Here is a 13,165-nt window from a genome sequence, read left to right as displayed (position 1 = left end):
AATAGGTCAAGTCATTAGGGACGACATCAAAAGTTCAATATAGGATAAAAAACTTAATTCACATCACATAGTTTTTTCACTGACCCACCCACCCCCCCTCTTAACTTAATTTGGGAAAGATTGATTGACCAATATGGATTTGTGTAAAATCGATTTTGGATAAACAAAACTTGCAGCAACTTTAACCCCACCCCCACCCCCACCCCCAAACTATTTGATTTAAGTTTTTTTATCCTACATTGGTCTTTTGATGGCGTCCCTTAGAATGTGCTGACTTTGTACATGTTGTAGTGATAGTTATGGCACCCATACAACATATAGGAATCAGTCAAAAGGAGAGAAAAATTCCCGAAATTTGTCACATAGTGACATTTGTGAGTCGGAATAACAAAATATAGACTCATTAATCTCTCCATCTTTTCAAAAATTATGAACCAGATTTTATGCATATCCATTTAGTTTTTGACGGACTCTTTTAAGTCAGAACATGATTTGACCTGTTTGAGTCAATTTGCAGAACAAAATTTCCAATCAAAGCTATGTGTTCTTCCTCTTAGCCCCCTTCTGAATCTGCCACTGTTGAGTTTATTAATTGATTTTTCCATACATTATCATTAATATCAAATGGCAATGCCTGACTTAATAATTTCAATAAATTTAGTTTTTGACTGATTTTTTAAAGTCAGAACATGACTTGACCCGTTTAAGTCAATTTGCAGAACAAAATTTCCAATCAAAGCTAGGTGTACTTCCTTTAAGCCCTGCAATGCCCGGCTTAAATATTTCAATAAATTTATTTTAGTTTTGGACTGACTCTTTTAAGTCAGAACATGATTTGACCTGTTTAAAACAAAATACATTTAATATTTAATATACCAAATAAACTTTTTTATTGTCCTCATTATTGTGACTTATGGGGACTTTATTCTCTCTGTCTTTTATCTGGCTCACCCATACATTTTTAAATCAATATGACAATACTATACTTAAAAGTTGTAATAAGTTTAGTTTTGTTTGACTCTTTGAAGTCAGAACATGATTTGACCTGTTAAAGTCAGTTTACAGAACAAAATTTCCAATCAAAGCTAGGTGTACTTCCTTTAAGCCCTGCTTCTGAATCTGCCATTTTTGAGTTTATTATTTGATAAGTTTTTAGAAACAATTAAGTCAAATGGTTATTTATTTTAGGGGATCTTACATATATTTCCTGTGTCTTTTATCTGACGTTCCCATACATTCATTAAATAACATATGGCAATGCCCAGCTTATATATTTCAATAAATTTATTTTAGTTTTGGACTGACTCTTTTAAGTCAGAACATGATTTGACCTGTTTAAAACAAAATACATTTAATATTGAATATACCAAGTAAACTTTTTTATAGTCCTCATTATTGTGACTTATGGCTACCTTATTTCCTGTCTTTTATCTGGCTCACCTATATATTTTTAAATCAATATGACAATACTAGACTTAAAAGTTGTAATAAGTTAAGTTTTGTTTGACTCTTTGAAGTCAGAACATGATTTGACCTGTTAAAGTCAGTTTACAGAACAAAATTTCCAATCAAAACTGGTCTTTTCCTCTAAGCCCCCCCCCCCCTAATCTGAATCTGCTACTGTTGAGTTAATTAATTGATAAGTTTGTTTAGAAACAATTCAGTCAAATGGTTTTAAAATAATATTTTTTATAACCAAAAGTTCCATATGTTAACTTAACAGAAAAAAAGTCATAAAAATGCAGAAATAGAATAAAATTTTAAGATAATTTGATGAAATTTGTAAACAAAATACATTTGAATATTTAATATACTAAATAAACTTTTTTATAGTCCTCATTATTGTGACTTTATTATTTGGTGTCTTTTATCTGATTTTCCCATACATTCTTAAATGCATATGACAATTCCAGACTTAAAAGTTGCAATAATTAGTAAAAGTATAGTTTTTGACTGACTCTTTGAAGTCAGAACATAATGTGACTTGTTCAAGTCAGTTTGCACAACAGGATTTACCTCAATGAAATATTAAGATTTCAAATATATACCAAATTAACTTTTATATAGTTCTAAAAATTGTGACGTAATATTTGTGATCTTTTTTCCTACTTGTATCCATACATTCTAACAATCACATCACAATCATGACAATGCCCGACTGTTACAGTTGCAATCCATTTAGTGTTTGACAGACTCTTATAAGTCAGAACATGATTTGACCTGCTTGAGTTAGTTTACAGAACACAATTTCCAATCAAAGCTATGTGTTCTTCCTCTAAGTCCCCTTCTGAATCTGCCACTGTTGAGTTTATTAATTGATAAGTTTTAAGAAACAATTAAGTCAAATGGTTATTTATCTTAGAGGATCTTGCATGTATTTCGTGTGTATTTTATCTGACTTTTCCATACATATCATTAATATCATATGGCAATGCCTGACTTAAAAATTTCAATAAATTTAGTTTTTGACTGATATTTTTAAGTCAGAACATGATTTGACCTGTTTAAGTCAATTTGTCAGAACATAATTTGACCTGTTCAAGTCAGTTTGCAGAACAAAAATTCCAATTAAAGCTAGGTGTACTTCCTTTAAGCCCTGCTTCTGAATCTGCCATTTTTGAGTTTATTATTTGATAAATTTTTAGAAACAATTAAGTCAAATGGTTATTTATTTTAGGGGATCTTACATATATTTCCTACGTCTTTTATCTGACGTTCTCATACATTCATTAATATCATATGGAAGTGTCCAACTTTAAAATTTCAATAAACTTAGTTTTGGACTGACTGTTTTAAGTCAGAACATGATTTGACCTGTTTAAAACAAAATACATTTAATATTGAATATACCAAATAAACTGTTTTATAGTCCTCATTATTGTGACTTTAGGGGACCTTATTTCCTCTGTCTTTTATCTGGCTTTCCCATACATTTTTAAATCAATACGACAATACTAGACTTAAAAGTTGTATTAATAAGTTTAGTTTTGACTGACTCTTTGAAAGCAGAACATGATTTGACCTGTTAAAGTCAGTTTACAGAACAAAATTTCCAATCAAAGCTAGGTGTTCTTCCTCTAAGCCCCCCCCCCCCCCCCCCCTAAATATGAATCTGCTACTGTTGAGTTAATTAATTGATAAGTTTTTTTAGAAACAATTCAGCCAAATGGTTATTAAAATTTTATTTTTTTTGGCAACCACAAGTTCTATGTGTAAACTTAACAGAAAAGAAAAGTCATGAAAATACAGAAATAAAATAAAAGTTTAAGATAATTTGATGAAATTCTTTAAAAACAAAATGCATTTGATATTGAATATACCAAATAAACTTTTTTATAGTCCTCATTATTGTGACGTAAGGGGACCTTATTTCATCTGGCTTTTATCTGGCTTTCCCATACATTTTAAAATCAATATGAAAATTCTAGACCTAAAAGTTGAAATAAGTTTAGTTTTGTTTGACTCTTTGAAGTCAGAACATGATTTGACCTGTTAAAGTCAGTTTACAGAACAAAATTTCCAATCAAAACTAGGTCTTCTTCCTCTAAGCCCCCCCCCCCCCCCCCCCCCCCCCCCCTTTTTCCCTTTATCTGAATCTGCTACTGTTGAGTTAATTAATCATGTTAATTGATAAGTTTTTTTTAGAAACAATTCAGTCAAATGGTCTTTAAAATAATATTTTTTACAACCAAAAGTTCCATGTGTTAACTTAACAGAAAAGAAAAAGTCATGAAAATACAGAAATAGAATAAAATTTTAAGATAATTTGATGAAACTTGTAAACAAAATACATTTGAATATTACATATACCAAACAAACTTTTTTATAGTCCTCATTATTGTGACTTATGGGGACCTAATTTCCTCAGTCTTTTATCTGGCTTACCTATACATTTTTAAATCAATATGACAATACTAGACTTAAAAGTTGTAATATGTTTAGTAAGTCAGAACATAATGTGACTTGTTTGAGTCAGTTTGCACAACAGTATTTACCTCAATGAAATATTAAAATAATAAATGTTTTGCTCTTAATACATTTAGCTTAAAGTGGATGAGAATATATCTTTTATTAACATAGTCTTATCATGAATAAGTGTCTTGTTTTTCCTTGGAAGATTTGAAGTATTGTCATGTAATGTATCCAATATTGTATTTTGTAAATCTTTTGATATTCAGAAAATTGTATGATCCATTTTTTCTCACCTGGTTTTTCTTTGTATTTTGAAATAATTGAAAGTGATGAGATAAATATATTATGTTTAGATTCTGGAAAGGAGAAGGTATAATGTTAGATGAGCCCCACTTTTTAAAACTCTTTAAATCGAAACTAGTAGTCACCATATTTTTATGGAGATTGATAACAAAGTGGTAGTAATGACTGCTTCAAATCAGAACAAAAATGACCTCTCGAAGTCAAAATGCATTAAAAAGGGGCATAAATCTTATTAGAATATGAAGATATTAAGTCACAATATTTTGTGCAAAATCTGACCTGTGGAAGTCATTTTATGATAAATTAAAGTCTGACATAAACTGACCTGTACAAGTCATATTCTGTTGAGTGCAAGAAGGGAGACAACACTTACATCAAATTATATCTGACCTATGGAAGTCATTTTATTCTGACTTGTTTATGTCAGAGCTCTGACTGCTGTAACTGTTCTAGAGTTATGCCCTTTAAAAATGGAAAAAATTGCTGATTTTTTTGTTTCCGATCTCTAACTTTAGTTTGCCTCAACCAAATGATATGAAACTTATACACAATACTGATTACCACAAAACACAGATCAAGTTTGAATTTTGGTGGCATCACTTTAACCGTTCTAGAGTTATACCCTTCATAAATGGAAAAATTGCTGAATTTTTTATTTCGGTTCTCTAACTTAAGTTTGCCTCTACCAAATGTTATTAAACTTATGCACAAAGCTTATTACCACAAAATACGGATCAAGTGTGAATTTTGGTTGTGTCACTTTAACCGTTATAGAGTTATGCCCCTTTACAAATGGAAAAATTGCTGAATTTTTCGTTTCTATTCTCTACCGCCAGTTAGCTTCAACCAAATGTTATGAAACTTATACACAATGCTTATTACCACAAAATACAGATCGAGTTTGAATGTTGGTGGTGTCACTTTTACTGTTCTAGAGTTATGCCCATTTACAAATGGAAAAATTGCTGAATTTTTCGTTTCCGTTCTCTAACTTAATTTTGCCTCAACCAAATGTTATGAAACTTATACACAATACTTACATTGACTTATTACCACAAAACTCAGATCAAGTACAAATTTGGGTAGCGTCACTTTTACTGTTCTTCAGTTATGTCCCTTTATAACTTTATATGATATGCAAGCGGGGGCATCATCTGTGTCCCATGGACACATTCCCCATTTATTTTTCTTCCTTTCTCTGAAAGAACATAAAAAACAGTTTCACTGACACTATGGTTTAAGCTAGGATTTTGAGGGCTTTAAATCACTTTTGTGTGTCCTTTCTCTAAGGAGGATAATACACAGTAGAAGTGAATACAATAAATGGCCGCCATTATGTTTTTTGTCTCAACCTTGACAGAGTCAAAAAGCAAGACATAATTATGCTGTTTCCGGTGTCGGTGGCGGCATCAACAATGTAATAGTTTGTGATTAGGTCTAGTTTATTGTGAACCACAAGTGGTAGGTCAATGATATTTTGTATGCAGTTGTATAAGCATTGGCACATCACATTTCCATGGAGATTATTTGGCCCTGCCCCCTCAGTCATGGTCTATTGACTTTGAAACTTTTGCTTAGTTTACATGTATTAGTTTGTGATTAGGTCAGTTTATGGGGAACCACTAGTGGTAGGTCAGTGATATTTGGTATGCAGTTGTATAAGCATTGGCATATCTCATTTCAATGGAGATTATTTAGCTCTGCCCCCTTAGTCATGGTCTATTGACTTTGAAACTTTTGCTTAGTTTACATGTATTAGTTTGTGATAAGTTCAGTTTAAGATGAACCACTAAGGTTAAGTCAATGATATTCGGTATGCAAATGTATTGGCATTTGCAAGTTTTATTTCCATGGAGATTAAATAACCCCACCCCCTAATTATGGTTCATTGACTTTGAAACTTTTACATAGTTTACATGTTAATGTTTGTGTTTAGGTTTGTTTAAAGGGAACGACTTATGATAAGTCAATGGTATTTGGTATGCTGTTGTATTAACATTGGCACATCTCATTTCCATGGAGATTGTTCAGCCATGTACCTTCAGTCATGGTTCATTGACTTTGAATATTTGCATAACTTACATTTTAAAGTATTGCTATTTTAATTTCAACATTTGCATTATCAAAATTACAAATAGGCGAGACATATCTCTGTGATAACAGTTTATTATTATTGAAAGTGAGGGCAGGCAAAGATGAAATCCGTCTGAATTAAACATTTTTAACAGAATTCAAGTAAAACTGTGTTTTTTAATAGGTTCATTACAGTTTTCATCTTTCTGTCAATTGCGTTTTCTTCATGAAACTATGGTAAACTTTGCAATTTCTGTGGTCATATGTTGAAATGACAAATGCTTACTGACAGATGCTATTTGTATTAAATAAATTCGATCATTATTAATGACCCATCCGATAAGCGGATTACCTGTAAAAAACCAATTATGACACCTGTTATGACCGTTCATTAGCTTGGGTCATAAACAAAGGCATTAACTTGTCACTAGGTAAATTTCTGTACAATTTATTTTTTTAGCTTTCACAATTTTATTACCGTTACAGTCAAGAAATGAAGAAATGGACAATCAAATAACATGTCCTTTTCATCTGTATCTATGGTTCTTTTTTCAACAATGGTGTAATCATATAATTATAATCCCCACAAAATAATCAAGATACATTTCATGCATTTAAAACCCATTAATCTATTTGTACTATATGATACTGTGTTACCGATAATATAACATTACTGAAGAATGACTAAGATAGAGGAAACATGAGTATTTGTATTATTCCATAATATCATTACACAAAGTGACATGGCAATTAATAATAAAGGCTTTCAATTATTCATTCAACATTCATATCAACTCATCAGCTTTAACAATTAAACATATAACTATAATGTCAAAATCCTATAACACTATTTGAGTTAACCAAATAGATGAGTAAATCCATATTTTATAAATAACCATAACATATGTATCAAGGGTAGATAACTCTACATAGTATCAGATGGTCTTCACTGTCTTACATGAACAATATATATATATTATGTATTTTAAGTATACATAAACTCATAGGTCTGTGGAACTGAGTTTAATACTTAATATCAACAGTCTACATAATATATTCATAGTAGGGATCTTCATACTTCTACAGTAATGGTAACAGAGGTTCACATAAAATATGGTTCTGTAAACAATATATGACAATAATAAGTATTAGTTCTGTAAACAATATATGACAATAATAAGTATTAGTTCTGTAAACAATATATGACAATAATAAGTATTAGTTCTGTAAACAATATATGACAATAATAAGTATTAGTTCTGTAAACAATATATGACAATAATAAGTATTAGTTCTGTAAACAGTATATGACAATAATAAGTATTAGTTCTGTAAACAATATATGACAATAATAAGTATAAGTTCTGTTAACAATATATGACAATAATAAGTATTAGTTCTGTAAACAATATATGACAATAATAAGTATTATAGTTCTGTAAACAATATATGACAATAATAAGTATTATCGCTATTTTTGTATTTTTCCTTTGATTTTTTTTTTGTGATAATTTTTCATATCATGCTACTCGCTTGAGATAGAAAATTATAGCTGGAAACTAAGGGCACACGTGCCGTTGTCAATGTAAACATTAACAACGTCATAGGCAAAATAGCAATAAACAGATTATCAATGGTCTTTCAAACTCGAGGATGTCTCTCAGATACATGTCATTTCAGGGCTGTCACCCTTCGATGAGATTATAGCTGAGAAACACCCTACTGTTTGAAAAACCATCAATTATCTATAAATCTGACTTTGATATTCCTAAAGACATTATACAATTCATATTTAAACTATTTCTAATCTTTATCTTTCATCTAAAATTTACAATTATAAATAATCAATCTTATACCAATACTAAAATCATGAAAATCATTATGTACAAGTACTATTGTACTTTGAATAATGTCAAATTGGATATATCACTGTCAATTCTTAACTGCATGACAAAAGGTCAAAGTCATTCATAAAAATCGACTAAATCTCCCTTTCCAACATTTATACAAAAATCTCTCAAATAGATCAGATTCAAACATCACTCAAAGCATACTCTTTCATTGGACTGGGAATCTTACTAAAATGAATGTTATAAACATACATTTCAAAGTTTAGGATCCAGTTCATCAAAAACATCTCAAAGAGAACAAAATGCAACTAACAATTTTTCAAAAAAATTGTTCTTTTGTATCAATTGTAACATGCTTGCTTGACCATCTTGAGTTGCAAATCAGATGTGTCATCATCAGTTAAGTCAGTCTGTTCATACAAAAGTTGCTGACAGAATATTAGTGCTTGTTTTGAGCTGTGAAGGACTTCCTTATATGAAGAAGTTGAGCGGTCTTTGCATGCTTTGAAACGTCATTCATGCCACCATGGTCAACTGTGCTTTCTCTATTGCAAATTTTGCATAAGGCTTGTGATATCATTGATTTTTTCTACCAGCCTCTGAATTGAACCATGGTTTTTTTCTTGACGGTATAAAAACCTTGCATGTTATAATTAGTCCATCATGATCACAATGACATACAGGCAGAGGAATAGAACTCTAAGATCCAAATAAGCTGTAAATCTTTGCTTGTTAACAATACCTCCATTAATCAGGAGATGAAATAGTGATCACAGGAAAGACTGATTTTCATTGGTTAAATCTCCATGATCACGATTGTCTCTCTTGGGAAAAGGTTCAAAATTGGAAACCAACATATTTTTCCTGTAGATTTTGTCAAATTGTGTATTAGGTCTTTTTTCATAATCATAATCTTGCAATTGGGACAAGAGGTAAAAATTGTGTAACGGCCCTGAATTTTGTAAGTTGGCATGTATGGAAATAGTGTGTGTGTGTGTGTGTGTGTAAAGCATGTAATTTCATATTACTTTTTTTCAATTAGTCATACATGATTTTCATATATCAAAAAGAAAAGTATATTTTTTAATTTAGTGACTAATCCTTATCAAAGATTCAGTTGAGAATTTCTCCTTTTTTAATTTTTATTTAGGTGTTTGCAATGGGACTAATGACTTTAAATGTAGACTAGGACAGTGTATATCCAAATCCCTTCAGTATGATGGCTACAATCAGTGTGGTGACAACAGTGATGAGAACAGAGAGATTTCAGCTTCAGCTCTTGCCAAAATTCTAGGGGCTATTGCAGCTGTGGTGGTGATTGGAGTCATTGTGTTTGCAGTGTTTTACTTTTACCGTAGAAGCCAAGGACAATCTAGAGGAAGGGTACTGAAGGTGTTGTATAATTCAGATTGACATCATGCTCTCAGCATGTTTTCCCAAAATTTGACATCATGCTCTCAGCATGTTTTCCCAAAATTACAAAAAAGATAAATTACGCGACAACAGTTTAACGGTTAGGATAAATTACGCCCTCGACCGCAGCTAGAAGGGTCGAGAACACACAGTTTTGACATGTGATTGAGTTCTCCTTTGCATGAATTTGGGTTTTTCAACGCTTACATTGACAAATGCATTAGGTTTTTATACGACTGCAAAAAATTTTTACGGTCGTATATTGGTATGACGTTGGCGTCGTCGTCGTCGTTGTCCGGCATCGTCCGAAGACACATTGGTTTTCTCACTCTAACTTTAGTTTAAGTGAATGGATCTCTATGAAATTTTACCATAAGGTTCAATACCACAAAAGGAAGGTTGGGATTGTTTTTGGGGGTTATGGTAACAACAGTTAAGGAATAAGGGGCCAAAAAGGGGCCAAAAATAAGCATTTTTGTAACTTCCAGACATAACTTGTGTGTTAGTGTATGGATCTCTCTGACATTGTTTCACAAGGTTCCATATCACATAGGGAATGCTGGGATTGATTTTGGGGGTAATTGCCTCAAAATATTAGGAATTAGGGGCCAAAAAAGGGGCAAAAAACAAGCATTTTTCTAGTTTCATGACAATAACTTGTGTGTAAGTGTATGGATCTTTCTGAAATTGTACTACAAGGTTCCATATCACAAAGGGAAAGCTGGAATTGAGTATGGGGGTAATTGTCCAAAACATTTAGGAATAAGGGTCCAAAAAGGGGCCAAAAATAAGCATTTTTCTAGTTTCCAGACAATTACTTGTGTTCAAGTGTATGGATCTCTCTGAAATTGTACCACAAGGTTCCATATCACACAGGGAATGCTGGGATTGATTTTGGGGGTAATTGCCTCAAAATATTAGGAATTAGGGGCCAAAAAAGGGGCAAAAAACAAGCATTTTTCTAGTTTCATGATAATAACTTGTGTGTAAATGTATGGATCTTTCTAAAATTGTACTACAAGGTTCCATATCACAAAGGGAAAGCTGGAATTGAGTTTGGGGGTAATTGCCTTAAACGTTTAGGAATAAGGGGCGAAAAAGGGGTCAAAAATAAGCATTTTTCTAGTTTCCAGACAATAACTTGTGTTCAAGTGTATGGATCTCTCTGAAATTGTACTGCAAGGTACCATACCACAAAGGGAAGGCTTGGATTGAGTTTGGGGGTGATGAATCATAAGGGGGTTCATAAAATTTGGGGGGGGGATTTTTTTTTTTTTCCTTTTTTTTCTTTTTTTCCTTTTTTTTTTCTTTTAAAATTTTCCATTTTAAGTTGGTTATTTCTGTTTTATATTTAAAAGCAAATAATAATGATATGGTAGGAGATACACACCAAACAGGATGTGTAAATTATTATATAAGAAGTATTGTGCAATAGCAAGAAATTTTCAATTGCACAGTATTGCACAATAGCAAGAAATCTTCAATTGCACAGTATTGCGCAATAGCAAGAAATCTTCAATTGCACAGTATTGTGCAATAGCAAGAAATATCCAATAGCACAATATTGCGCAATAGCAAGAAATTGTCAATTGTACAGTATTGCGCAATAGCAAGAAATATTCAATTGCACAGTATAAATTGCTTATTTCTTGACCAATTTCAATGGGGTTTTAATTTTGAATTCTTGGGGTTCTTTAATATGCTGATTCTAACCGTGTATTAAGTTTTTGGATTTTGGGCCCCGTTTTTAAATTGGTCCACATTGAGGTCCAAAGGGTCCAAAATTAAACTTTGATTTCATCAAAAATTGAATTATTGGGGTTCTTTGATATGCCGAATCTAACCGTGTATTTAGATTCTTAATTTTTGGTTCTGTTTTCAAATTGGTCTACATTATGGTCCAAAGAGTCCAAAATTAAACTTAGTTTGATTTTAACAAAAATTGAATTCTTAGGGTTCTTTGATATGCTGAATCTAAACATGTATTTAGATTTTTAAGTCTCCCAAACGAAGTTTGGGAAGACTTATTGTTTTTGCTCAGTTCTTATTATTATTATTCTTCTTCTTCTTCTTCTTCTTCTTCTTCTTCTTCTTCTTCTTCTTCCGCCACTTTTAAATTTGAACTTGTCCACACCCGTTCTCCAAAACCGCTTGTCAGATTAACTTAGGGTTTCACAATATGTTAGACTAACATGTCTAGTGGTGCAATCAGGGTTTTGTTTGTGCAATGGGGTTTATAAAGGGGTACTTTGAGGGGCAAAAAGAAAAGAGGGTTTTACTATAGAACCCTATGGGATTTTATTTTTTTAAATTTTCAAATGATTATAAATTGAAAACCGTTTGTGATAGACACAATCATTTTAATTGAAAATGTTCTAAATGATAAAGCCCATTAAATGAAATACAGGGTTAGTCCCCAGGGGTCACCCCCACCCCCTGCCATTTAAGAAAGTTCTAATACCTTGTAAGTGGTAAAGATCCCCACCCCTAAACCATATATATTCTGGTTTGTCATGCTAAGATGGTTTGAATGATATACAGGGTTAGTCCCCAGGGGTCATCCCGACCCCCTGCCATTTGAGAAAGTTCTTATATCTTGTAAATGGTCGAGATCCCCACCCCTAAACCATATATATTCTGGTTTGTCATGATAAAGCACATCAAATGTAATACAGGGTTAGTCCCCAGGGGTCACCCCCACCCCCTGCCATTTAAGAAAGTTCTAATATCTTCTAAGTGGTCAAGATCCCCACCCCTAAACCATATATATTCTGGTTTGTCATGCTAAGATGGTTTGAATGATATACAGGGTTAGTCCCCAGGGGTCATCCCGACCCCCTACCATTTGAGAAAGTTCTAATATCTTGTAAATGGTTGAGATCCCCACCCCTAAACCATATATATTCTGGTTTATCATGATAAAGCACATCAAATGAAATACAGGGTTAGTCCCCAGGGGTCACCCCCACCCCCTGCCATTTAAGAAAGTTCTAATATCTTGTAAGTGGTCAAGATCCCCACCCCTAAACCATATATATTCTGGTTTGTCATGCTAAGATGGTTTGAATGATATACAGGGTTAGTCCCCAGGGTTCATCCCGACCCCCTGCCATTTGAGAAAGTTCTAATATCTTGTAAATGGTCGAGATCCCCACCCCTAAACCATATATATTCTGGTTTGTCATGATAAAGCACATCAAATTTTATACAGGGTTAGTCCCCAGGGGTCACCCCCACCCCCTGCCATTTAAGAAAGTTCTAATATCTTCTAAGTGGTCAAGATCCCCACCCCTAAACCATATATATTCTGGTTTGTCATGCTAAGATGGTTTGAATGATATACAGGGTTAGTCCCCAGGGGTCATCCCGACCCCCTGCCATTTGAGAAAGTTTCTAATATCTTGTAAATGGTCGAGATCCCCACCCCTAAACCATATATATTCTGGTTTGTCATGATAAAGCACATCAAATGAAATACAGGGTTAGTCCCCAGGGGTCACCCCCACCCCCTGCCATTTAAGAAAGTTTTAATATCTTGTAAGTGGTCAAGATCCCCACCCCTAAACCATATATATTCTGGTTTGTCATGCTAAGATGGTTTGAATGATATACAG

General features: G+C 32.7%; 1 protein-coding gene across 1 annotated transcript in view; it reads left to right on the top strand.

Moving 5' to 3' along the window:
- LOC127700808 (uncharacterized) overlaps positions 1–13,165 on the top strand; it is a 33,525-nt gene that overhangs the window by 11,820 nt on the left and 8,540 nt on the right. Inside the window, exon 4 of the mRNA XM_052204479.1 lies at positions 9,289–9,530. Coding sequence (XP_052060439.1) covers positions 9,289–9,530 — 242 coding nt within the window. The remainder of the gene's footprint in view (positions 1–9,288; positions 9,531–13,165) is intronic.

This window comes from Mytilus californianus, unplaced genomic scaffold (genome assembly GCF_021869535.1).
Source record: "Mytilus californianus isolate M0D057914Y unplaced genomic scaffold, xbMytCali1.0.p SCAF_5, whole genome shotgun sequence".
NCBI classification, from domain to species: Eukaryota; Metazoa; Mollusca; class Bivalvia; order Mytilida; family Mytilidae; genus Mytilus; species Mytilus californianus.
This window is presented reverse-complemented; position numbering and strand designations above follow the sequence as displayed.